General features: G+C 45.6%; 1 protein-coding gene across 8 annotated transcripts in view; it reads right to left on the bottom strand.

The window, feature by feature from the left end:
• Nucleotides 1-22,303, bottom strand: part of TDRKH (tudor and KH domain containing) — a 375,719-nt gene extending 353,416 nt beyond the window's left edge. For 7 of the 8 annotated variants that reach the window (XM_085639768.1, XM_085639770.1, XM_085639771.1 and 4 more), the window contains exons 1-2: nucleotides 22,191-22,303; nucleotides 3,140-3,292 (exon numbers count right to left, since the gene is read on the bottom strand). In XM_085639768.1, coding sequence (XP_085495894.1) covers nucleotides 3,140-3,263 — 124 coding nt within the window. In that variant the 5' untranslated portion in view covers nucleotides 3,264-3,292; nucleotides 22,191-22,303. Of the gene's footprint in view, nucleotides 1-3,139; nucleotides 3,293-22,064; nucleotides 22,086-22,190 lie in introns of those variants that run through there. The other variant, XM_085639769.1, reaches the window with a different exon arrangement.
• Nucleotides 22,304-25,789: the final 3,486 nt, after the last annotated feature.

The raw sequence follows: 25,789 nt of genomic DNA, 5'->3' as shown, positions 1-25,789 counted from the left end.
TATGGTAGGAGCTCTGGCATAATCAGAGAGGCTATTAGAGCTCTTCTATATTGTCACTGCAGCCATAATTTGGCACCGCACTACATGGTACCGAAGGGACAAGTGGATTTTGTTATAGGACAAGTAGATTGATCAAGCCACATGTCCCAATAACAAGTAGATATTGTATTAAATTCCACACCCCTGTCAATCAATCAATCAGGGGATTGTAAGCGCGCTATTCTTCCATGAGAGCCTCAAGGCGCTGGGGGAGGGAGGGCAGCTCCGTTCAGTCGAAGAGCCAGGTCTTGAGCGTCTTCCTGAAGATGTTCAGGGAGGGGGCAAGTTTGATATTGAGCGGAAGCTCGTTCCAGGTCTTGGCTGCGATGTAGGAGAAGGTTCTTCCACTTTTCCTGGCTCTGCAGATGCGCAGGATTTCGGCGAGGGCGGCGGATCGGAGGTTTCTCTTGGGTACGTGGAGGGAGACTCTCTCGTTGAGGTATTGGGTCCGGTGTTGTGGATGCATTTGTAGGCGTGGGTGAGTATCTTGAAAGTGACTCTTCTCAACGGGGAGCCAGTGGAGGTTCCGTAGGTGTTGGGTGGTGTGCTCGTGCTGAGGAATGTCGAGGATGAGTCTGGCTGCGGTGTTCTGCATGGTCTGGAGCTTGCAGATCAGAGACTTGTTGATCCCGGCATAGAGGACGTTTCCGCAGTCTAGTCTGCTGGTGATGAGCGTGTGGGCGACTGCCTTCCTTGATTCGTGGGGGATCCACTTGAAGGTATTTCGGAGGATTCCGAGGGTGTTGAAGCAGCTGGAGGCAACGGCGTTGACCTGTTGGGTTATGGAGAGGGAGGAGTAGAGTAGGATGCAGAGGTTTCAGGCGTGGTTCGTGGGTGTGGGGGGGGGCTGCCGAGGGTCTGATGACGAGGTCTTCTGTCTTCTCAGAGTTAAGCTTCAGGCAGTTTCTGCTCATCCAGGATGCGACATCCTTTATCCTTCCTGGAAATGGAGTTTGGTGGTGATTGGGTCCTTGGTGAGGGAGAGTATGAGCTGGGTGTCGTCCGCGTAGGATACTATGCGGAGTCCATGCTGACTATGGCGGCGAGGGGGGCCATGTAGAGGTTGAAGTGCGTGGGGCTGAGCGATGATCCTTGGGACACTCTGCAGTTGATTTTCGTGGGCTTGGAGAGGAAGGGTGGTAGTCTAATTCTCTGGGTTCTGCCGGTGAGGAACGAGTGGATCCAGTCGAGGGAGGTTCCTTGTATGCCGGCGTCGTGGAGTCTGGCGGTTAGTGTGTGGAGGGAAACTGTGTTGAATGCTACAGGAGGTCTAGTAGGATCAGGGCAGCGGTGTGTCCTTGGTCGAGGAGGGTGCGGATGTAGTCTGTGGCGGCGAGTAGGGCGGTTTCGGTGCTGTGGTTGCTGCGGAATCCAGATTGGGAGGGGTTGTGGATGGAGTTCTCTTAGAAGAATTTGGTTACTAGTGCATGGACGGTCTTTTCTGTGACTTTGGCAGCAAAGGGGAGGAGGGAGATAGGTCGGTAGTTCTTGAGGTCGTGGAGTCTGCTGAGGGCTTCTTGAGTAGGGGTCTGACTTCTGCGCGTTTCCAGTAGTCGGGTAAGGTGCCGGTCCTGAAGGTGGTGTTGATGGTGTGTCATAGTTCAGGAGCAATGGCGGCTCTGAGGAAAATGTGCAGGGGGCATGGGTCCGTGGGGTCCCTGAGTGGATGCCTTTCATGGTCAAAGTGGTGTCTTCGGTGGTGACTAGGGTCCAGGAGGAGATGGTGGGCTGGATGGCGTTGCTGGAGCAGGAAGTGGATTCGGAGCTGGGTGTCTGGTCGTTGAAGTTGTTGTAGAGTGCCTTGATTTTCAGATGGAAGTAGGATCCGAGCTTGTCGCAGAGGTCCTGGGAAGGGGAGAGGTCTGGTTTCGGTGGGGGGCTTGGTGAATTCCTGGAGGACACTGAAGAGTTGCTTGGAGTTGGCGAGGATCTTGTTTTGGATGAAGGTCCTTTTGGTGGATCTGATGCTTTGGTGGTATTCCGTCATGGCGTTTTTGTAGGTGGTGTGGTCTTCTGGCATTTTGCTGTTTCTCCAGTTCTTCTCAAGATGTCTACAGGTGCATCTGGATTCTTGGAGGTCAGGGGTGAACCAGGTGGCTTTTCTGGCACGTAGTCTGTCAGGGTTGCGTAGTGGTGCAAGCTGGTCTGCATGATTTCAGTTTATTTTCGTGACATATACTTGCGACACAACAAGCGAGACCGTGTCAGACAGCGGAAGAGCAAGAGAGTAAGAAAGAGGGTTAGTGTAAACCTAGATGAGATTCGGCAAGTCAAACCACACACTTCTGATAAAATGAATAAAGCATGTGCATATAGGATCTCTTGTAAACTAAGTTGCTGTGCTGCTGGGTTCAATAGCCATTGTAAAGGTGTGCACCTCAAACTTTTGTTGGAGAGCACCTAGCGCTGATTTTAAAGTACAAAGGGATGAAGTGAAATTTGGAGATTCTTTAAGACCTGCGTCAGATTCAGATTTGACCCAGATGGGACTTTTGGGACCTATATGACCACAGAAGCATCACTGCCTCTAACTTCCTTGTTCCAAGGGGACACAGGATAATAATAGCATACTTGCTTTCTCTTTATTGACCTGTCTGTATTTGAAAGCAGTAGAATTTAAAAGGATGTATGAAATCGGACTCTTAATTAAGTACCCCAATGGGAATTATTTCCTGCCCAGATTAATAGTCTAGAATTGTGTGGGCAAGTGAAATATTCAATAGACCTCAAGTCGCTGTGCACAGTGCCAAGTTACAGTAGCACGTTGCAGAACGGGGCTTCTGCATTGATTTGCATCAATCAAGGCATTTGCATATTAGAGAAACTAGCCTCACAGTCCTACTTAGAAACTGTTAGACATGAGTGAAACAGAAGACAGACTACTTTTCCTGAAATAGTTTAGATGTGGTATACATTGCTGGACACTAAGATACTTGCAGGTTAGAACGTTATTAGGAACCACCTTTTCCTTCCCGTTCCTGGCCAAAATTTCTCAACTGGAGAATAAGCACATGGAGCACCCATACAACTGCTTCCTTAAAATCACATTACGAAGAGTGTAAGGAAAGATGCTAGGAATATTAAGGCAACGGACACGTACCTTTGCTTTCTTGGTATCTTCGGTAAAGTATGTACAAGATGATGGCACTGGCTGGAATACCAAGCCCCAAGGCTACTTTCTGCAGAGTGCTGAGGTTATTCCATGAACTTGTCTTAGCCAACATCTTTCAGATGCCCGAGTCGGAGCTCTAACCTATAGATAAAACAAAAATATGTTTAAAATCTTATAAGATGCTTCACTGATATCCGTTTGCTCTTAACAGCGGTTTTCTTAGAAAGCACTGCAGAATTCCCAAAGCCAGTAGGACAACGATGGCAAATTTGAATTGCACCGCTTTACATTGTTTGAGACTTTAAACATTGATTTAGGCACAGGGCCTCGCTCTAAATGTAAAAATACCGTAAAAAAATAGCACAACATAATTAGCCTTTATATAGAACGTGAAACAAGCATTTGCAATGCAATAGGTCTCACATTAGTAAAAGTTTGAGTTTTTGGCGTAGCAAATAATAATGCAACACTAATAGCTCTAATTTTTAGTAATGGAGACCTATAGAGTGTAGTTTATTATGTATTATGAAAATAAAAGGTGATGTGTGAATATGGGCCAAATGAGAATGGTAAACAGTACCGACCCCTGAACATGCCCAGCACACAACACCTATAAACACATCACCACAAACTAAACAAGAAAAGAAAAGTTGAGAAGACAGAGAGAGGGGAGAGCAGGGTGCGAAAATGACATGAGGCGGGGAGAAGAGGTTGCGGGCATAAGAGAGGTGGATGTGCGAAGAGAAGAAAGAAGAAGAAGAGAAGAGGGATTGGGAGAGGAGGGGAGGGTAGATGAGTAGTGAGGGGGAGAGGGGAAAAAAAGTGGGTGTGGAGAGGTAAAAGAAGATGAGAAAGATGGGTGGAAAGAAGAGGCAGTGGAGAGAGAAGAGGATCAGGGTTGGAACGTAAGGAGAGAGATTGGAAAGGGGAGAGGAGGTTTGGGTTTGACAGGATGTGAAGGGGAGATGGGAAGAGGAGCAGGGATATGTTAAAACATGAGGGAGAGAAGGGGTGAGAGTGTGGTGTGGAAATGGAGAAAATTAAGAGGGAATCAAAGGCTGAGTGAGGACCTGGGAAGAGTGGGAAATGGAGAGAGGGTGGGAGGTGAGAAGAGAGGGTGGAGGATGGGGAGAGGAGGAGAGACCTGAGGCTGGAGGGAGACAATGAAGGGGGCGCTTGCAGGTAAATGGGTGGGAGAACAAGGGAAGCACATGCAAGCATGGCGAGGCGGCTAGTCTGGGTGGAGAGAGTGGAGGATGAGGAGATGAAAAGAGGCAATGAGGTGGGAAGAGGAGGATGTAGAGGAGGGATGGAGAGGAAAAAAAGAGGGGAGAGCTAAGGAGAGATGGGGACAGTGGAAGGAGGGACGGCGTAGGGTTGAACAGAAGAGAGGGAAAAGAGGCGATGGTTAGAGAAAATGATGGAGGGATGAAGAGACCAGTGGGTGGAGAGAAAGAGGAACAGGCACGGCAAGGAAAACGGATGAGAGAGAAGCACCTCAAACTCTGGGGACCCAGAGAAAGGGCGACGAATGGTGTGATGTAAGAGAGGAGTGTAAAACAGGAGAGTGGGAGGGCAGAGGTTGGAAGAGAGCGAGGGCCCAGAAATGTGCTGGGAATATTAAAGAGAAGACGAGGGCAAGAGAGAGTTTGAAAGAACGAGTGGAGGAGAAAGACAAAGCTGCAACAAGAGAGGGAAAAGATAGAGGCGAGGGGAGAGAAAGAGTGGTGGAGAGAGAAAGAGAGGAGGTAGAGAGAGGCAGGGGTGTGGAAATCCTATAGCCCAACTCCCAGAACAGATTGTTTGGGGTCCAGGGCAACAGGTTTTCATTTGTATTTTGTCCTTGGGAAAAGTAGGCCAAACCCCTGCAGCACAAAACCTTTGGCTGCCAGTTTGCAGTACCACATTATGGCTCAGTGAAGGGCACTGTCTGCAATTAAGGTAATATTTTTATCCATATGTTATTGCTGTTGAAACTTGTATTTATGGTTCATTAATTGAAAGCCTTGATTATTAGGGTGAGCGCTCCAAGTAAATGTTGTAAGCTCCGACTGCACTACTGAGAGTGGTTCCAGTATAAAAATGTGGATATACGGTTTCAAAGTTTAGCAATAATGAGGCTGTGTATAACGCTCCCAAAATGCTCTCCGATTTGATGCAAATATTTGCAAACGCTTGAAAGCAAGATTGAGGATTCTTTGTTTTCAAAATAAAATGTTCATAAAAAATGAAAGCAGGGAAAAACAACATTTAGCTAAACTACTGTAAAATTTCAAGTACCATCTCTTTGCAGCATCATTTAGTAACTTGTTGATGCATGCTAGTATTTCCCAAAAATATTCATAATAGAAAAATCAGTGTATCCAGTTTCAATAAGATTATGGGAAAACAAAAATAAACAAGTATTGGCAAAGCCAGTAGGTCTGAAATTGGTGGTCAGCTTTTTATTTTTGTCAATGTTTGACTTGTTTTGGCATGGTTTTGTAAAACCTTATTGGTGTGGGAGCTGCCGGGCCCTCACCATTATAACACACATTGGGAAAGGCAAACATTGTTTTTGGTATCAAAAAGCACACACTGCCACAGTAGTTACTGGCACTGAACAAAACTACTTTGTGAGCCGATAAGTTCCTTGTGAAAGAGCAGGATGCTTTCACTCACAGTGAAGCTAGCCGATAGAGAGAGAGAGAGACAATTGTAATAAACACAAAAGGTCATGGTCAACGCCAGACCAAATTAGGGGCCCAATTATTGAAGAAACCCTCAAAAGTGCACCCACGGCGTATGTCCTTGCATTAAGTGCAGCTATACAACTTTTGTTAATTGCCAAGAATTTACAGAAGTAGGACATGAAATAGTACTCCTAGAAAATATTTGTGAACTGCATTTTAGCATGCAAAAATATGAAAGTGTAGAGTTGCTCAGGCAAAAACCTGAGTGTTTGCAAGTTCACTTTCCCTCTAACCATTTTTTCTCCCCCAACTCTGGAAGAAGGTTTACGTCTACTATTGTCAGGAGTAAATTACCAACATTTCTCAGTATGGGAAAAGATTAGAGAAGAGTTGTTGAAAATCCTTAAAACATGCAAGTTAGTAGGTTTGCACAGACTCAAAGGTGCATTATAACCCTGGAACTATTGCTTACCACTACCTTCAGCTCCAGTATGTAGATCTGCGGAAACATGGCAACAAACAGGGGACTGCAAGTATTCAAACACTACTATGGTATGAGTCCTGGCATAATCAGAGAGGCTATATCAGAGCTCTTATATAATGAGATTGCTGCCATAATTTGTCGCCGCACTACATGGCACCAAAGGGACAAGTGGGTTTTGTTAAAGGACAAGTAGATTTATGAAGCTGCCTGCCCCATGGACAAGTAGATATTTTATTAAAATTCCACACCCCTGGAGGGGAAGAGAGGGAGGAGGAGAGGAGAAAGGGAGAACTGCAAAAAGAGAGGGAAGAGAGAGAGGCGAAGGGAGAGATAGGCGGTAGAGCGAGAGAGAGGGGGTGCTGGCAGATGGATGGTGGGACTGCAAGACCGAGACCGTCAGTGAGGTAATGGAAGGGTGTGAGCAGAATGATGGTGTGTGAATCAGAGTTCCTGAAAGTCTTCAGGTTGGCCTGCGCCTTCCCCCACCCAAGTCCCACCTACCCCACACCATAGGCATATCCGAAGACTTGCATCACCTACGCAGCAGTCTCCTGTGACTCAAGGAAAGCCCACGCGCCTGGGAGTTGGCCGCACGCAGCGCTCCGATGATCTAGAAGTCTTATTTTTTGTTGCTACTTTCAAAAGAATTAAAGATTTTTCCCAGTTGGCAACACGAGTAGCAACGGTTCCCCCAATTCCCATTAGTTCATTTATCACCCTTGGCTATATGCATCTGTGTATTTAATTGCAGACGATTGATTCTTGGTGATAAATCACTTTATATCGAGAAGGGAGTAGCGAGCCCTTCTATGAAAATGAGGGTATGATACCGTCAGCTGGTAGGCATTGATGTGAATCGCATAACTGTGCAACAAAAGCCTGCCCGGATGTGGTCGCTGCACAAACAGCCCGTTGTTTCCAGCAGTGCCAGTTTTCTATTAATGTCAAGAAGAATACAATTGTAGTATGCGAGAAAGGCATACTCGGTCTCTGACATAGGACTCTTGTATACTTCTTTCATCCGCTCTCTTAGCAATCCTTCATACCATACCCGAGCCCCTGCTGTACATTAGGTGCAATAATTCGCTATGGATGGTAAACGTACATTTAATTTAAACAAATATTAAACACTGCAACAGTTTAATAGTACAGAGGGGCTGCGTAAGAGGTGCAACCTGATATTTAGATATATTTTGGCCTATTTCAGTTTTTTTTTTTTCTTTTAGAACTCTACACAACATAAAAGTTTCTGTTTTCTGCAAAGGTCGGAAGAGCAGGACGTTGCCGCCTGAACCAAGGGATTTCAGTGGCCCATTGTACCTAAATGATGGGTCGTTTTTGTATCTAATCAGGGGCTCCAGGGGAGGATTTGACCGTCCTAGCAAAGGGGTCTTGGTGCTAGAAACTAAGGGAATGGTGTCTGTTGTGGGTTTAGGCACAGTTAAGCTGGCATTACAGCTCAGGGAGATAAAAACGCACCAGTGAGCTGCTTGGTGGTTGATGCCCTGAGTCTGAACCTGCCAAGGCCAATGTAACTGTCTAGGCTTCCGTGGTGGTCAATACATGGAGTGCCATGTATTGCAGAATAATAATATTATTATTAACACTTACCATGGGCCCCACCTGCAAACACGGGGTCAAATTAAGCACTGCACGCATCCCAAAGCATGCTTGCACAGTGTGTCAAATTCAGTGCTTTGCCTAGTTTGCAAAACACTCTAGTGTACCAAACGTGGTGAGTGTGTGCACACACACACGCACATAATACCCGTAGCCATCTCAGTACACTAGGCCAAATCAGCAACAAGACCATGGAACCGGAGTCTATTAAACGAAATATTATAGCTGTTATAAATAACTAAGTCAGGAATATGGCTCTATAAGGTTTTGAATTGTGCATGTGGCACGCATTCCCAGCATTAGCAGCGTGTCCTTGTAACGCCCTGAACGTCTCAGGATCGTTTAACAGACACGATAATGAGAACGCAACCACTTGTGAAGGTTTAGTTATTTTAATGAAGGCAAAAACAATACAAGGAATAAACAAAGGTTATAGTCACTGGAATCCTCCAGGCTAAGTACGTTACCAGCCCACAGCACGGATGGTCCTAACCGTCCTCTGCATATACGCCGATCCCGGCGTATGCCAACAGAGGGCAGAAATGAAATGGCCGAAAATGCCAATCGGTAGGCTGTGAGGGGCACGAAGAGTGTTGGGGAGAATCGAGGAGTCAGGGAAACACCCAGCCGGGGTCTCTACTTGAAGGGAGCAGCCGCTCAACCTCTTCCTCAGACTGCACCGGGACGCGGAGTCACCTCCTGGTGATGCGTCACCGATACCCCAATCACAAGCAAAGAAGACTGAACCGAGAGCAGCCGCTCGATCGATCCTGTGGACTTCCGAGTCTGTAACGCGGCAAACACCTCCTGGTGTGCGTTACAGCTGGCAGTCCCTGTATCTCTGGTCGGGCTGGGAGTTACGACTCCATCCAGCAAAAGCGCCACTGCGCTTTGACTCAGCCGAGTCAAAAAGCGAAGCTCAATGGTTATCCGGTAGAGCTTCCGGGTCCTTCACAGGTGACGATGGGGCAAGACACGGCCCAGGGAGTAACGACTCGACCTACCTCCGTTCTTGCCTTACTGGAGCACCACTCCGGAACACTGCTCTTCACTAAGCAGGTACGTCGGTGTAAACACAATATCCGACAGCGTTGTACCTCCCGGTTCCTCCTTTTATAGGGCGTGTTTTCCTTGAGTTATGTAACAGCTCTCCTGTTTACATAAGGGCGTGTTTTCCTTGAGTTATGTAACAGCTCTCCTGTTTACATAAGGGCGTGTTTTCCTTGAGTTATGTAACAGCTCTCCTGTTTACATAAGGGCGTGTTTTCCTTGAGTTATGTAACAGCTCTCCTGTTTACATAACCTCAACCGCTAAGCATCCTGGGAGATGTAGTCCGTTTTCGCTGGTTACCGTTTTCCTCCCCTCGCATGACAGGAATTCTTGACAGTCCTATCTTTTTCTCACCAGAAAATTGCCACATTCCTGGATTTTCTGTGCCCAGGGGACGGGCTGTAATAGGCGCCGATATAAACTCAAACATAAAACAGGTTTCTCTCGCCCGGCCCGAAGTAGCTGTAATGAGGTAAAGATGAAAGGCGGAGGGGGTTCTTGAGGATTTCACGCTGCTGGCCGGCAGCATCTTTAAGTGTTAAACTGATACTGCACACTCTGTCCTGGGATATCAGCCCCGCAAAGCTACACTCGCCATGCCAACTGGCGTCTCCTGCCATGAAATGTCACTCAAGTTTACTGTACTGTTTATCTCGATTCCGCCTCCCATCCTGTTATCCGTAGATTATTGTTTTAGTTCGCGTGAAGAGCGCACCTCAAACCCAGGCTGCTCATAAAAGTTTAAACGGGCAAGCCAATCGTTTTATAAACAAGGCAGCGCTTGATCACCTTGCAATTCCCATCCAGACCCACATGTACCTCGGGCCAAATCCAGTCAGGAAAAAATGCAACAATTACAACAAGGAGGAACGCAGAAAAGTGAATACGCAGGCAAACAGTGAAAGGCAGAACAGAGTGACACAGGGTGTAATGGTCTGCTTTTATAACAGTTTAACTCCAATAAGGGATGCAAAAGTATCCAGGTCTTCGAAATTTGCTGTATGCCCGTAGAATCTGCCTTGCAAGTTTCAACAACTGCGACAAGTGCATCAACTCACTGTATGCACTGCCTTAGCAGCAGAATGCGAATATTCGACAAAGAGACCCCCCCCACCTCCTCCCACCGCAATCACTCTCTCGTTTTTGAATGGTCTCAACGAACAGCAGGAACTGCCCCGATAACTCCTCTTGGAATATGGAGTCGAATAAACAATATCCTTTTGGCGTATTTAAAAGAAATAGGGTTGAAGGGAAAATGTTCCAATGCTACACACAGAGTGGGGTGGGGGTAGAGTAGCGAAGGGATGGAGGAAACAGAAGATGCGCGTGACGGCCTGGAAATCAGATGCTGCGCTGAACTTTCCCTTGTCAAATGGAAACTAGTGGTGCGTGCACACTACAGAGGAGCGGGGGGAGCGCGTCAAACGCGCGCCACTGCGCGTGCTAGACACAGACGGGAATGGGCTTTGCAACGGCAGGACATGCGCCCGCCTTTGCCCAATTGCGTGCTTTTTTTCCTTTTTTTTTTTTTTTTAAACACACGAAAGCCAATGCCTGCCGGAGAAAGCCTGATCACATGCACGAGCATGTGGTCAGCTTTCAAAACCTCCTTACAAGAGGTCTCGCGCTGCACGAGCATGCCTGCGCACTGCAACGCTAGGCGCGAGACCCAAAAATGGCCCAAACTATGTCACTTCCAAGGATTTACTTTCAACAATTCAAGTGTAGTGAAAAAAAATGTAAACTTTTTTTTTTTTATTTTTAAATAATGGCTATTTGACGATTAAGGAAAAACGTGTTAACCGAGAATAACATGGTCAACTGAGTATTTCATTTTCAAAGGGCAACTACATTTCACTTCCCTAACTCATACATAAAACCCTTTCCACCAAGGCTGACACAGATTCCAGGTTTCTGAATTTCTGTTGTGTTGTTTGGGTCGAAAAACAATGCAAGACATCAAAAATGTCACGGTTATTCAAAAACTTCCATGAAAGATAGAGACTTCTTTGCAGAAAGGCAATATTATTGAGAGATTTTTTATGATATGGGGCGAGTTATGGAACTAGCAGATGGCCACGTATTGCTTGTTGGTCAGAACCCAATCTGGTCATCAGTATCTGAGCACTGGCTTGTAGAAAGTCTTAGGACATCAATTTAGCTACTGGAACTTTCAAATACACACCAGGTTTAAGGAGAGAGGGCGTGTAGATCTTGCACCTACCATCAACAAACACAGCTAAAACTTGATGTCCAGCAAGCCTATGCCCGCCCATCGCCATCTTTTTTTTTGCACACTGATCCCTGGTATCTAATGGGCCCTCTGCCACAAGGGTAGGAAGGTAGCAGCTGAATCTATTCAATCTTCCCCTGTTGGGGTTGGAGGATTGGGGGTACTGTAATGTTCCCAGGGTGAGAGCAGCATTGCAGTGCCAGGATGGGCAACTCTGCCGTCTGTTACTCACTTTTCATCACACGAATTAGCTCTGCCCCTCCGTTAAGTGGACTGATAATGGATGTATGCCCACCAAGGGGTGGTGGGGGTGTTGCAAGCCCAACAGAGTACAAGAGGAAGGAAAGTGAGAAAAACAATGGGGTGGAGCCAATGGACTAGCTTGGCATCAGGCCACCAACCCCAGGAGCAAGCAGCAGAATGGAAGATTCATCCCTCTCTGCCAGCCCATATGCCACACCCTCACCCAAAGAAATCCCAGTTCCCCCTCCTTTGCCTTGGGGGAATAGATCCACTATTCTTGCGCTGGGTCAGCCAACAACCAGGGAAACTTAGCAACCCAGGGTATTTCTGAAATCTAGAGACCAAGGGGAAATCAAAAGGTGGAGTGGCTTGCGTGAATAACACGTCATAGGAACGAGCCAAAACTATAACCGGTGAAGACATCATTGACATCACAACGTCCAAGTTTTGACCAGTCCCTGTTGTGGGCTATAGGCCCATCCATACAAGTAGGGTATTACTTTTAACAGGAAAAATGTGGAAACGCTGGGTGGTAGGAATGTTGTGGATCCCTGCAGATTTTAGAATTTTAGCAATTTTACCCAAGGTTTGGATTGGCTTTGCACTGCATTTCTGTGTAAGAAAACATAGTGGAATCCATACATGTCACACCAACTTGGACTCTACTGGCATCTAGATTTCAGAAACGTCTGGGGCTGGTAGGTTTACCAGAGTGTCAGCCAAACACAGCAGCTACCCACAGGCCAGAATGAATGAATTTCAAAAGAAAAATATTGAAGTTTCGTTTTGGGGCCTTTCCGGTCCGACACAAGTGGGGGGGGGGGGGGGATAACATTTTTAATCAGAACAAGTGAGGAACACATTTGTTATCATTGGCTTACAAATGTAAGCATGTGTGCAAGAAAGAGCACTTCTGCAAGATGTCCTCTGAATCAAATATTATGGGTAACCCCAAATTGGGAGATGTACAAAGGCTGTTGTGCGGACTACCTAAGGCACATTTAAAAAAATGCATGATTTCTTTGTTCATTTTACATTTACTAGATTTTACCATACAAATCGATGTATGGTTGGTACACAATGCAAAATCATAAGCAAACTCAGTTGATGGCTCTGGTGTCAATTATTTTTGGACAATCAACAAGCACTACATATGCCTGCAACCAGAAGAGTGATGTACGTAAGGGTTTATTATTTTTTGTAAATCAGCCATAGTGGCAAACAAAAACAGAAAAATACATAGTCACCCATTTCTATTTTTGAGGCCTTGAAAATACACAAAGATCCTACTAGACCTGCAGGTCTAGTAACTTGAAGAATCAACTCTACCTAACAGTAATGTACTTGACCCATAAACTGGTCTTAAATTGTGTCATCCAAGGAAAATATTATATATTTTACAGAGCTGCCTATTTCTTCATAATCACATTTGAGAGCCATTTCAAATATGAGAGTTCAGCATTTCCTATATACAAAAAAAACATTTGTTTGCTTAAACAGACTAAACGTTCACTCCACGTATAATTAGAACCTGCCCACATATAGGGTACACATGATCCCCAACTTGCCTTAGTTCACTAATAGCATTGCCACCAGGGCAGGATAAGGAGGGTTTCTCAGTTCATGTTTAAAACCTTACTTTTAATAAATATGGGGTCAGGCCTCGAAAAATCTACTCGCTCACTCACAATTGGGAGCCAAATAACAGGTCGAGCTATTTTTAGCACCTACTAGTCCCAGTTGGAGAGTGAACTTAAGCTGGAAAAGAACAGGTGTTCTGTTCATTGGTAAAGTGAATGAGCAATAAGGATGCCATTAAATCATGTTTATATTGACACATCTGCAGCCTGTTCAAGGGAAGAAGTAAAAATGTCAGTTTGTCTTTTTACTAATTGCTGCTTAGAAAATGGAGTTAATTATTCTTTTTCTTACAACAGTTGGTGGTTTTTGTCAAGTGAGCGCCTGAACATGTCCGTTTTGTTTCTCCGACACATAACATTTAAATAAATAGCCTGACAACAAATATTACAACTATTTCAAAATTAAGAAGTGTGATGCAAACAAAAAGTTAAATGGGAGCAAAAGAATTCAGAACACTTTACTTTGTGATGTGTAAATGACACATTTTAAGAAACTATTTCCAAACATTGTTTGTACACTATCTAGTTTATCAGTAAAACTGCATGTCGGTGGGAATTTTTTTGGCCATTTCAATGTAAAACCTGCTGACTGCAAATTACAGTGTGCTATCACTTCATGTTTTATAGTCATGTATTTATTAAAAGTGATGGTTTTTTTAACATGATTTGAGAAACATTCCTGCTTCTTACCCACCCTGACAATGCGGCTAATGAACTAAGAGGCAAGTCAGGTCATGTGTATCCTATATGTGGCTAGATTTGCATTATATATGGAGCAACGGTAGTCTATTAAATCAAACAAAATAGATTTTTGTGCAGACATGCTGAACTCTCATGTTTGAAGGTGCTCTCATATGTGATCATCATGAAGATGGCAGCTCAATGAATTAAACCATTTGCCCACAATTGCATCATTTGAAACCAGGTTATGTGTCAAGAGCATTACAAATAGGTTGAGTTGATTATGTAAGTCACTAGACCTGCAGGTCTAGTAACATTTTTATAATTTTTCGAGGCCTGGGGACATATGTAGGTAATTTAGAAATTGTGATACTCTACCATGTCCTAAGGTACAAAAACCTAGAAGTTGGAAATAGTGATTCCAAATGGGATCGCACTAGACCTACATAATGAATATTTATGAGGTAGGTCGCTGTTTGGGACCCATAAGGAACTGCAGCCATCACAGGTATGGTGGCCTGCTGGGGTCAGCAGACCACCATGTCTGATTGCTTTTTAATAAAGCTACCATTTTCTGTTTAAGTGCAACCCGTTTACCTTAAAAGAAAAACTAGATGCGTTTAAAAAGAAAAAAATTAAACGTTTCAGTATATATATATATTTTTTTTTTTAGAGTAGACAGTGGTTTGTGGGACCACTGCCTGCTCTTAAAAAAATATTTGTATCAACATTCACAAAGGTAAAGGGGCTCCCCGGGGGATCCCTTCTCTTTTGTGAACGGTTACCACCACCACCCTTGAGGGGAGTCAAAAATGAATGTTTTGTGAACTTAATTTGGTCGCAAAACATTCATACATACCACTGCAAATTGGTATTAGGAAGGGACGCCATAAACACGTCCCTTCCAAATACGATTTACAAACCCAAACTGCGATTTGATAACAGGTTACCGAATCGCAATTTGGCTTTTGTGCATTTTAAAAACCTTTTCTGCTGTTGCAAATGACCCGGTTCTGAGAATTGGGCCATTTGCAGCCTAAAAAAATGTTTTGTATATGTGACCATAGATTACTAAAGCATGATGTGGTAGCACACTCATTTACAGACAGTAAATGTCCAATGAAAATGGCCCAAAACCTTCCCACTAACATTCAGATTTACTGACATCATTGTATGGTATATTAACAACAATCAGTGAAAATTGCGTTTCAGCAAATATATTTATATTTTGCACATCACCAAGTAAAGTGCTGTGATGTTTTTTCATCATACAATTACAAAACTGGGCTTTCATAACTATTGATTTTTTTTTTTTTTTTTTAATGTGTGTACAGCTCACTGGTTAGCTATTATTATTATGTTCTTGTATAGCGCACAGCTACCCAGAGAGTTTCCCAGCGCTTAGGAACAGGTTCATCAGCCTCGAAGTAGGACCTAAATTAATCAGGATTTTAGCTCTCTGAGAAAAGTGGACAAGGAAGCGCAGCCTCAGAGATTCAGGAAGAACATTCCAAACTTAGGGCCCAGAAAAGAGAACGAGCAGCCACACATCGTGGTGCATCTAACTCGGGACACTGTGAAAAGGTTGGTGGAGCACAAAGAGCATGGGTGATGGTAGGGGACGACAAGCTATTTAAAGATTGTGTGTTAGACAACAAACTGACACTCTAAAGCCTTTCATTTCACACTTGTACAGCACGTTAGACTTTACAAAATACTGGAACTCTGCACAGAAAGAAAAGTAACTGTACGAGGACAAACTGACTTCTGCCTTTGAACACAGAGCAAAGTCCTCCGTATTGCTCCTTTAGGTTTTTAACCCCTTCGCTGCCAGGCCTTTTCCCCTCCTGTGCCACGCCCTTTTTTGGCTATTTGGGGTAGTGCGCGCTGAGGCCACTGTAACTTTTTGACCACATAAGGTATCGACGCCAAATTTGCGTCCTTTTCTTCCATCATGGGGATTCTGAAGGTTCTCGGGGTTTGTGAATTCCCCTGGAGGGGTCACAGAAATTAGCCAAAATACAGCAAAATTTAGTTTTTTGTGGGGAAAATGGGAAAAACGGGCTGCAAATGAAAGCTTCTGAGTTTTTCCCTGCAAGTGTTATCAAAAAAGGGTGTGTGGGGCTGAAATCACCATTTTCCCAGCTTTTAGGGGATACCAGACTTTTGTCTGAAACCCAAAAATGTTTGCACAGTTTTGGCATTTTTCTGGGACATAGCCTATTTTTGCAATTTTTTGTGCTTTCGACCTCCTTCCAGTTAATGGTAGAAATGGGTACAAAAGCAATAATGGATCCTGGAAAGCTATACATTTTGGAGAAGTAGACAAAATTCTGAATTCAGCAAGGGGTCATTTGTGTAGATCCATCAAGGTTTTTTTATAGAAACAGTTAAATATAGGATAAATTGAAAATTTGTTGAATAAAAAAAAAAAAGACTTGTGTGTCAACGTTTTCACCTGTAACAACTTCTAATTATGACAGCTCTTTGAAAGCAATACACCGTTACATCCGCTGGACATTACTGGTTGTGGGGATATATAGGACTTGTAGGTTCACCAAGAACCGGACGAACCCAGATCCAAAAACTGAGCAGCAACTTGCAATGGTTTTTGATTATGTACTGGATATATAGTAATTAGTCTGTAAAAATGTGTACTTGGAAAAAACGGTATGAAAGACACCTATGTATTTCTGAAATGGGAACAAAATATAGAGTTTAGAAACAGTAGATATTTGCACATTTCCGAAATTGGGAATACTCATACTAGCATGAGAATTATCAGTCATTTTTTAGAATGACTTCTTTTTTACACATGGTCTTTCATTTGGAAGGCAGAAACGCATCGAAAGTCAATTGGTAATAACAGTTCCTTTACAAAAGTCTCCCGATAAAAATGGTACCTCACTTGTAGGGGTAGGCATAGTGCCCACGACAGGAAATGTCTCAAAACCCAACGTGAACACACCTCAATTTTACAGCGAAAAATGACCCTTTTTTGGCAAAGTGCCTAGCTGTAGTTTTTTTAACCATAGCTCTGCCGGCACCTAGGGAAACCTAGCAAACCTATACATTTTTGAAAACTAGACACCCAGGGGAATCCAGGATGGGGCGACTTGACTGCCTCCCACCAGGTTCTGTTACCCAGAATCCCTTCCAAACCTAAAAAATTGCCCAAAAAAAACACATTTTCCCCATATTTCTCTGGTGGAAAGTTCTGGAATCTGCGTGGATCCACAAATTTCCGCCCACCCCGCGTTCCCCAAAGTCTTCAGAGAAAAATGGTACCTCACTTGTGTGGGTCGGCCTAGTGCCCGCGACAGGAAACGGCGCAAAAACGCAACGCGGACACACCTCAATTTCGCTGTGAAAAATTACCCTTTTTTGGCAAAGTGCCTAGCTGTAGTTTTTTAACCATAGCTCTGCTGGCACCTAGGGAAACCTAGCAAACCTATACATTTTTTAAAACTAGACACCCAGGGGAATCCAGGATGGGGCGACTTGACTGCCTCCCACCAGGTTCTGTTACCCAGAATCCGTTCCAAACCTAAAAAATTGCCCAAAAAAGCCACATTTTCCCCACATTTCTCTGGTGGAAAGTTCTGGAATCTGCGTGGATGCACAAATTTCCACCCACGCCGCGTTCCCCAAAGTCTTCCGAGAAAAATGGTACCTCACTTGTGTGGGTCGGCCTAGTGCCCGCGACAGGAAACAGCGCAAAACACAACGTGGACACACCTCAATTTCGCTGTGAAAAATGACCCTTTTTTGGCAAAGTGCCTAGCTGTAGTTTTTGAACCATAGCTCTGCCGGCACCTAGGGAAACCTAGAAAACCTATACATTTTTTAAAACTAGACACCCAGGGGAATCCAGGGAGGTATGGTAGCGTGGATCCCCCAACGTTTCCTTACCCGGAATGCCCTGCAAACCTCAAATTTAGCTGAAAAAAACAACACTTTTTTCACACATTTTTGTGTGGTAAAGTTGTGGCATCACCGGGCTGACGCAAATTTCCTACCACCCAGCGTTCCCCCGGGTCTCCCGATAAAAACGGTGCCTCACTTGTGTGGGAGTGCGACAATATCTCAGCAGGATGTACTGAATTATTTACAAAGGTATGTACAAGACATTACAACGAACAGAAGAGAGGAAACTCAAAGTTATTTTTTCAAAAGCGCCAATCGGCGTCATATATTTGGTGGATCAAAAGAGCACAACAGGGTATAAAATACTCTGGCAACCCTAGTGATAAAGTGTACAAAGTGCTCGTGCTAGTGAAACAACGGCGCTAGTGACAACGTGAAAAAACAACACCACAACAGCCGGCGCATGAAGGCAATATATACAGTACAGGGTCCATATAGCAATTTACTCGATAGTAAAATTGGTATTTTTCATTTTCAAATGGACCAGGTTTGTGTGCGCAAAGAACGTTTAGGCTGGTGGATAATGGTCAACGGCGTTTCGATCCTGTCAATTTGAGGATCATCATCAGGACCTGGGTTGCTTAAATTGGGAGTGCTCTTGTGCATGGGCAGAGGGCTAAGTGTTCAGCAATAAGTGAATAAAGGTAGAGGGCACGGGGAGGGCCCTCGGAAAGCGAAGTGGAAAGGGATCTTTGCGGGCAAAGCAACTGATGCAGGAGGAGGACCGAGGTGCAGCCCAAGGGTGAATGGAGCCGTAGTCAAGAATCTGGTCGCGCAGTCAAAGTGGCGATCAACAGCAAACCAGGAGTAAATCCAGGGCGGAAGAGAATACCGCGGGGACTAGAGGAGCCAACTACGTGTGCACCCACTAGGTCGGTAACCGATCCCTTTCCACTTCGCTTTCCGAGGGCCCTCCCCGTGCCCTCTACCTTTATTCACTTATTGCTGAACACTTAGCCCTCTGCCCATGCACAAGAGCACTCCCAATTTAAGCAACCCAGGTCCTGATGATGATCCTCAAATTGACAGGATCGAAACGCCGTTGACCATTATCCACCAGCCTAAACGTTCTTTGCGCACACAAACCTGGTCCATTTGAAAATGAAAAATACCAATTTTACTATCGAGTAAATTGCTATATGGACCCTGTACTGTAAATATTGCCTTCATGCGCCGGCTGTTGTGGTGTTGTTTTTTCACGTTGTCACTAGCGCCGTTGTTTCACTAGCACGAGCACTTTGTACACTTTATCACTAGGGTTGCCAGAGTATTTTATACCCTGTTGTGCTCTTTTGATCCACCAAATATATGACGCCGATTGGCGTTTTTGAAAAAATAACTTTGAGTTTCCTCTCTTCTGTTCGTTGTAATGTCTTGTACATACCTTTGTAAATAATTCAGTACATCCTGCTGAGATATTGTCGCATTTACAAGTATCTACCCAATCTCAGTTGGGTCTATGGGTATAACTCCTGTGTTTATTCTCACTTGTGTGGGAGGCCCAAGTACCCGCGACAGGCAAGGGCCCACAACGTAGTGAGGCAACATGAAAATTGCCCATCTCAAAACGACCTGGTTTTGCAAGGGGGGGGGGGGTCACTTGGGTTTTTGGCCCGGTGCTCGGCGGCCACCTAGGGAAACCTACCAAACCCACACATTTCTGAAAACTAGACACCTTGGGAATTCCAGGGAGGTATGGCTTGCGTGGATCCCCCAACGTTTCCTTACCCAGAATGCCCTGCAAACCTAAAATTTTGCTGAAAAAAAAATCACTTTTTTCACACATTTTTGTGTGGGAAAGTTGTGGCATCAACGGGCTGACACAAATTTCCTACCACCCGGCGTTCCCCCGGGTCTCCCAATAAAAACGGTGCCTCCCTCGGCAAGGGCCCAAAACGTAGTGAGGCGCACTACGTTTAGGACCCTTGCCTGTTGAGGCGCACTACGTTGTGGGCCCTCGCCTGTCGCGGGTACTTGATCGTCATTACAGTGAAGGGGGGGGGGCCTCCGGAGCTGGGGAAGCTCTTCCCCAGCTCCCGAGGCTATTTTCACTAAAAGAGAATCCCTCTGGTGCCCGCACCAGAGGGATCCCCCAGGGAATGCCTCATGACGAGCTGGACTCGTCATGGGCACAGCGCGACTGTGCTCCATGACGAGTCCAGCTCGTCATGGGCACACAAGGAGTTAAGGGAACAGAACAGCTGTTCTTTATCAGCTCACATGAACGGGCGAGTAAGCCCTAAATATAGCTCGCCCTCAAATTCTGACTCGCAATAGCGAGTTGGTGAGTAGATTTTATAGTGGCCTGTTTTTCTTATTGTCATTTGTTTTTATTTCAACCAATATTTTCCATGGGAAAACCTTGAGTGATTTACATAAATGACTCCTAGCTTTCTGGGTTCACCAGAGAGTTTCACACAAACTGCAAGAAGGCAGAAACCACAAGAATTGGAAAAACTAACTTCCACTTAGAAAACTGCAAACACTGTGGTCATTATTATTATTTTTTTACAACTTTGCCTGTTTCTGAAAGCTGGTACAAGGGTGATCTTAACACAGTAAGCCTTTTGTTAATACGATTCTTAGAGGTGAAAAAAACTGTTCAACACATCTTTGCAACAGATAAAGAACACAAGATACTATATCTGCTAATTTCATTTCTTGGTTCCCTCCAAAGGAACCCACAAATCCTGGGTGCATTTTGAATCTCCAACACATGGAGAACAGGACCCAAATTTGTCCTCAATACCTTTTGAGAAGAAAAATTAAAGCTTAAGTGCAAACAGCCCAGACATTTAAATAAATTTTAAAAAAAGGGCTCAGTAGTGGGGAGGTGGGTGGTAGTTGCAAAGGGGAAAATGTATTCTCTGCAACTTCAATGTACGTCTCAGCTATAATATCTCTGCATGCATTTCGAGTTTAGAACCACACAGCAGGTAGACAGTAATATACAGTAGAGGAGTTTAAGCAGTAAATAACGAATCAACCACTTTTGCAAGTTCTGTGGAGCAGACAGGTCTCCATTCTACACAAACATAACCCTACTTTCTGGTTCTTAAATATGGAGTTGCAATTTTATATATATCCTTCACTTTAGTTTCATTTTCGTATCTGTAAATGAAGGATACATTTTTAACTATAAAGAGCGGTTGCAGAGGCTGCTGTGGCACAGAAGTGATAAAAACGTCCACCAGTTAAAAATGTATTTCTAGTATATAGTAATTTCTAGTATGTATTGTATTTCTAGTTCGGAAATCTATTATTGAGCTGGAGCCAAGCTGGCCCCCAGTTACAGATGAACAAAATGTCTGTACTTTGCGTTCAGAGCAGCTACCTACTGAGGTATTTTACTTACAGTTCCAGTTAGTTAAAACATAAATGCCTCACTTAAAAGGGCCATAACCACTGCTTTTGCTGGTGTTCCCTCCTTGCCTTGGACCTGTTTGAAGGGCCTTTGGGGAAGAAATGGTAGAAGAGGCATGGGTTATACCTAACCTCTCAGAAAATAAGACGGATGCTTCACTTAAACGGCAACCACCACTCCTTTTGCTTGGGTCTCTACCTTGCCTTTCAAGTAATTCACGTTCCCGACAAGGTCACTGGCCTGTTTGGAGGAGCTTTGGAAGGGAAAGTGAAGTGGACGGTTCCGTCTAAGCTGAAACAACGTTGATAAAAAACACACTTTCTTGTTAAAACGAAAGCTCTGCTAAAACCTGGGCTGTTTAAGAACAATCTGCTGGTACAGCAGACGTTTCCTCATTCCAAGCAAGTTGCCTTTTGGCAGACACAGTCCTCCCTATAACTAGGGTTGTTGGCACCTGCCCGCTTCTTTACATGAATGGCCAGTATTTTTGTGACCCAGCATGTACAAAAATTAGGAAAATCAGGTAAAGCTGGGACTTTATCCCCTTATCAGCACATTGTTTAAACAGGACACTTAGGAACGCTCTTTAAAATGTGCTCTATTGCTGCCTTAATGAAGCTTAATTGATAAATAAAGACAAAAAGCTGTGTTAAAAAGATTAAAATGTTATATGAAGTTATATTTAAGTATCATGTCCTGCCCTTTGCAGTATGTTGGGAAAACAATAGCTGGTATTTTTGTCTGGTAAAGGTGGCAATCCATCTATAACTAGCCAGACAACGCAGCATGCGGTCACAGAGCACAGGGGTCTGACTGGGCACTGAAAAGATAGACGTCCAGCTCAGTATCTCATTAACCGCGTCCTACATAGTGAACCCCTTTGCCTCTGCAGGACGGAGGGCGGATTCGGATGTGGGACTCTCTTGGGAACACCGGCCTAAATTCCTAAAAAAGGCAGTCGGTCGGTTCCGTGTGCGTATTGGAAGTATCTTGCAAACCTAGTGCTGCGAAGCCCAGTTAGGATGGGTATGGGTCGGGGGGATTAAGGGGCCAGGAAGATTGGACGACATGTCTAGGTGTTGACAACCTTCCGCAGCAAAGCTCCTTCCATTCTCACTCCTCACCTGCTTCTGTCTCCTCACCGACTCCGTTCAGAGCATCCCTCGTTACCTCCAATCACAGCCCTCCCAAACCCTTTCCAGCACCCGACATCAACCAATAAGAAGCAGCGCTGAACAGCACTGCAGCGTGCAGCCGTTGCGGCATCGTAACCAATAGCTAATCAGGCTGGAACCCTGCGTTGCAGCCAATCGGGCACGCACGGTTCAGCTGCTAGATCTTGGCGCATGAAAGAGTTAACCAATAGCAGATGGCGGGGAGCATGCGCTCGTGAACCCAAATGGTTAACGGCAATATAAGGCACGAGAGTCTAGTCCTCTTCCGGCTATTGTCTGACTGTTTGAGGTAGGAGGTAGGTAAGGAGGAGCTGGTGACTTTATTTCTTTTGATGATTTTATAAAGCAAACATGCCAACATTTAAGACTAGGAAGAGTGAGATTTCGAAAAACATATGGGGGATTCCGGCTATTGGCTGTTTGAGGTAGGAGGTAGGTAAGGAGGAGCTGGTGACTTTATTGATTTCTTTTGATGATTTAATAAAGCAAAATGGCAACATTTAAGACTAGAAACAGTGAGATTTCGAAAAACATATGGAGGATTTTTTTCCCACCTGACATACATGAAAGCAAAGGCAATTCATTTTAGGTGACACGCAGGTAAAATAAGCCTTTTTTGGCTTAAAAAAATATAAGGCGTCTCCTGTCTGACAAGTCTGTTGGCTTGGCATGTATGGTATGGCACGGTCTTGGCTCGTGGGCAGTAGAGCCCTTTCCAAAAGAACCGTTACCAAAAATCACATCAAAAATATGTTAGAGATCCATGCAATCGAGGAGGAAAACGAAAAAAAGGAAATTGGGAGTAGGTGGGAGAGAAGCTGTACATAAGTAAAGTTCTCCGATAGGCGGTGCATGGCATACATTCCAGTTGACCCGATTCAGGCGGGGGACTCACAATTTTATAAAACATTATTTTGGCTGTCTTCAGTCTGAAATGGCCTCTACTTCAATAGAGGCCAATGAGGGAAATACACTCTCCCAATTTTTTTTTTTAAATCTCCCACTTTCCTCTAGTATCGTCATTGGCATCCTTCTGTACACCCCTCCAACAATATATACATTTCCCAAGAATAAACACACAACACAGACTGCTTGTTTGGGTACAATTGCTGCAGGTTTATTACATACACCGTTATGTAATAGGTGGGTTATCTTACGGGCGATCCAAGGGCAGGCAACCAACTGGGCCGCCTGTTGAGCCAGGCAACACTGGGGCGAACCCCGCCTTTGCTGCCCTACTAGTGATCCTCTTCCCGGATCACGTGACCGTTGGTAACTTCTTACTCACGCCCCTTCCAGGGCGGAGCGTCACATAGCAAACCCCCCGGTTGTTCAGGCCCACAACCGCCCGAAGGACTAGCGGGGCACCGACACGGTTTCAAGGACCCTCCCATGAGGCTCCTTGGATTTGGCTCTGGCACCCCCATGGTGCAGCGCAGAGGTATCCTTGGTACCGGTCTGCTTCCAGATCGCCCTGTAACTCCGCCTGCAACGAAAAAGGAAAACATTACAATATTCTCTGCCCCCCTCCTGCCACCACCACGCCGGGTAAGCGGTAGGGAGGGAGGCGGCGTGCACGGCGATAAAGAGGTCGCCAACATGGTGGGGGAGGGTTATATACCCTCCCCCCAAGATCAAGACGCCCCTCGCGTCACGACCAGGCAGGGAGTGGGGGGGGGACTCCAATCGGAGTCCCTGCCCCCTAGGGGGGCAGCGAGGGTGTAAGGTGCCCAGGCGACACTAGAGCGCTGACCTCTCTAGTGGCCTCCTGTGGGTGCCTCGGTCAGCGGCATAGTATCGTCATTGGCATTCTTCTGTACACCCCTCCAACAATATATACATTTCCCAAGAATAAACACACAACACAGACTGCTTGTTTGGGTACAATTGCTGCAGGTTTATTACATACACCATTATGTAATAGGTGGGTTATCTTACGGGCGATCCAAGGGCAGGCTACCAACTTGGCCGCCTGATGAGCCAGGCAGCACCGGGGCGAACCCCGCCTTTGCTGCCCTACTAGTGATCCTCTTCCCGGATCACGTGACCGTTGGTAACTTCTTACTCACGCCCCTTCCAGGGCGGAGCGTCGCATAGCAAACCCCCCCGGTTGTTCAGGCCCACAACCACCCGAAGGACTAGCGGGGCGCCGACACGGTTTCAAGGACCCTCCCATGAGGCTCCTCGGATTTTGCTCTGGCACCCCCTATGGTGCCGCGCAGAGGTACCCTTGGTACCGGCCTGCTTCCAGATATCCCTGTAACTCCGCCACAGCTCTGGAGGTGGCCCCCGTTACCGCCAGGGCCCCCACCACAGCTGTAGTCTACCTGCAACCTCTCATCTCTAGCACCTCACTTAAGTCTAGAAGAAAAAGGTCCATGCCTACTGGCGATAAGTGAACTCCATCGTCCTCAAAGTACCCCTTCACATTCTCTTGGATCATGTCGTGTCTGATGAATCCCAGGTCCCTCTGGTCAGTGAACTTGCCAATTGCCCCATTAAGTCGCTTCCGGGAATGCTCAACCGCCTCCCCTGATTTGGCCCCTCGCCAAGTTCTGCGTGGAATCATCTCTGACCAGAGAACCTCACACTGCCCTAAGCGCTTGCAGATCTCACCTAAGTCGCTTTTCATGGCCTTCAGGAGAGGCCTTCTACCGAAGGCAATGAGGTAATTCCCCCCCAGGTGAATCACTAAGATTTCGGGTGGAGCCCCCGCGCTGCCAGTCTCTGTTCAAATTTGTTCCTGAGCCAGCTCTATCTCATACCAGGGAAACCCATCCACTCAAACTGTGTCTGTGGGAAATGCTGCATCCAGTTCCGGTGCGACGCCCACTGAGACAACCTGGAGATACATGAATGCCCGATCACCAATACCGGTAGCCCTAGTAAGACAAGAGACACGGTTTACACTCTCTAATCATTTAATAACTTGTCAAAACACACAAAATAAGACAATAACCACTGCAGTACACTGCAAACAATAAGTAATAAGGTACATCAAGGGCGAACGTATCGTTTGTAACAATCCGACTTCCACCGTCCCACCTTCTTCACACTCCCGGGCTCCAAACCCGCCTTAAAAGCTGCCGTGGCCGCCCCTATCCTGAATGAGTGGTTAGAGTATCTCTTGTCTGGCTGAGCCAAGCCTGCCCTGGATAAGCTAGCCCTAATTATTCTTTCCATCTGATACCTGGTCAGGGGGCCCTGGTCCACATGCATCAGTAGATAGCCGGGGGCGGCACACAGGTATTTCTTGAACCAGTGGACCGGGCAAAACCTGGGGTCCCCGAGTGGCCTGAGGACCACATCAACACCCTGCCCAGCCTGATCTGTCTTGGACCTCCGGAGGCGGATGGACAGGGAATCAGTGAGGGACACATCTAGGATGCCTAAGGCATCCCCCGAACTGTCGGTCTTGGACCTAGCCACCAGTTCACTAATCCGGAAGGCGCCGAAGAAAGCCAAACAGAAAGCTGCCGCGAAGAGGGTTGCCTCATACTTGGAATAGGTGACCCCGTCAAGGACACCCAGCATGGCCATGAGGATGT

The sequence above is a fragment of the Triturus cristatus genome, chromosome 12 (genome assembly GCF_964204655.1).
Source record: "Triturus cristatus chromosome 12, aTriCri1.1, whole genome shotgun sequence".
Classification (NCBI taxonomy): domain Eukaryota; kingdom Metazoa; phylum Chordata; class Amphibia; order Caudata; family Salamandridae; genus Triturus; species Triturus cristatus.
The sequence above is the reverse complement of the archived record's forward strand: the minus strand, read 5'-3'. Positions and strand labels throughout refer to the sequence as shown.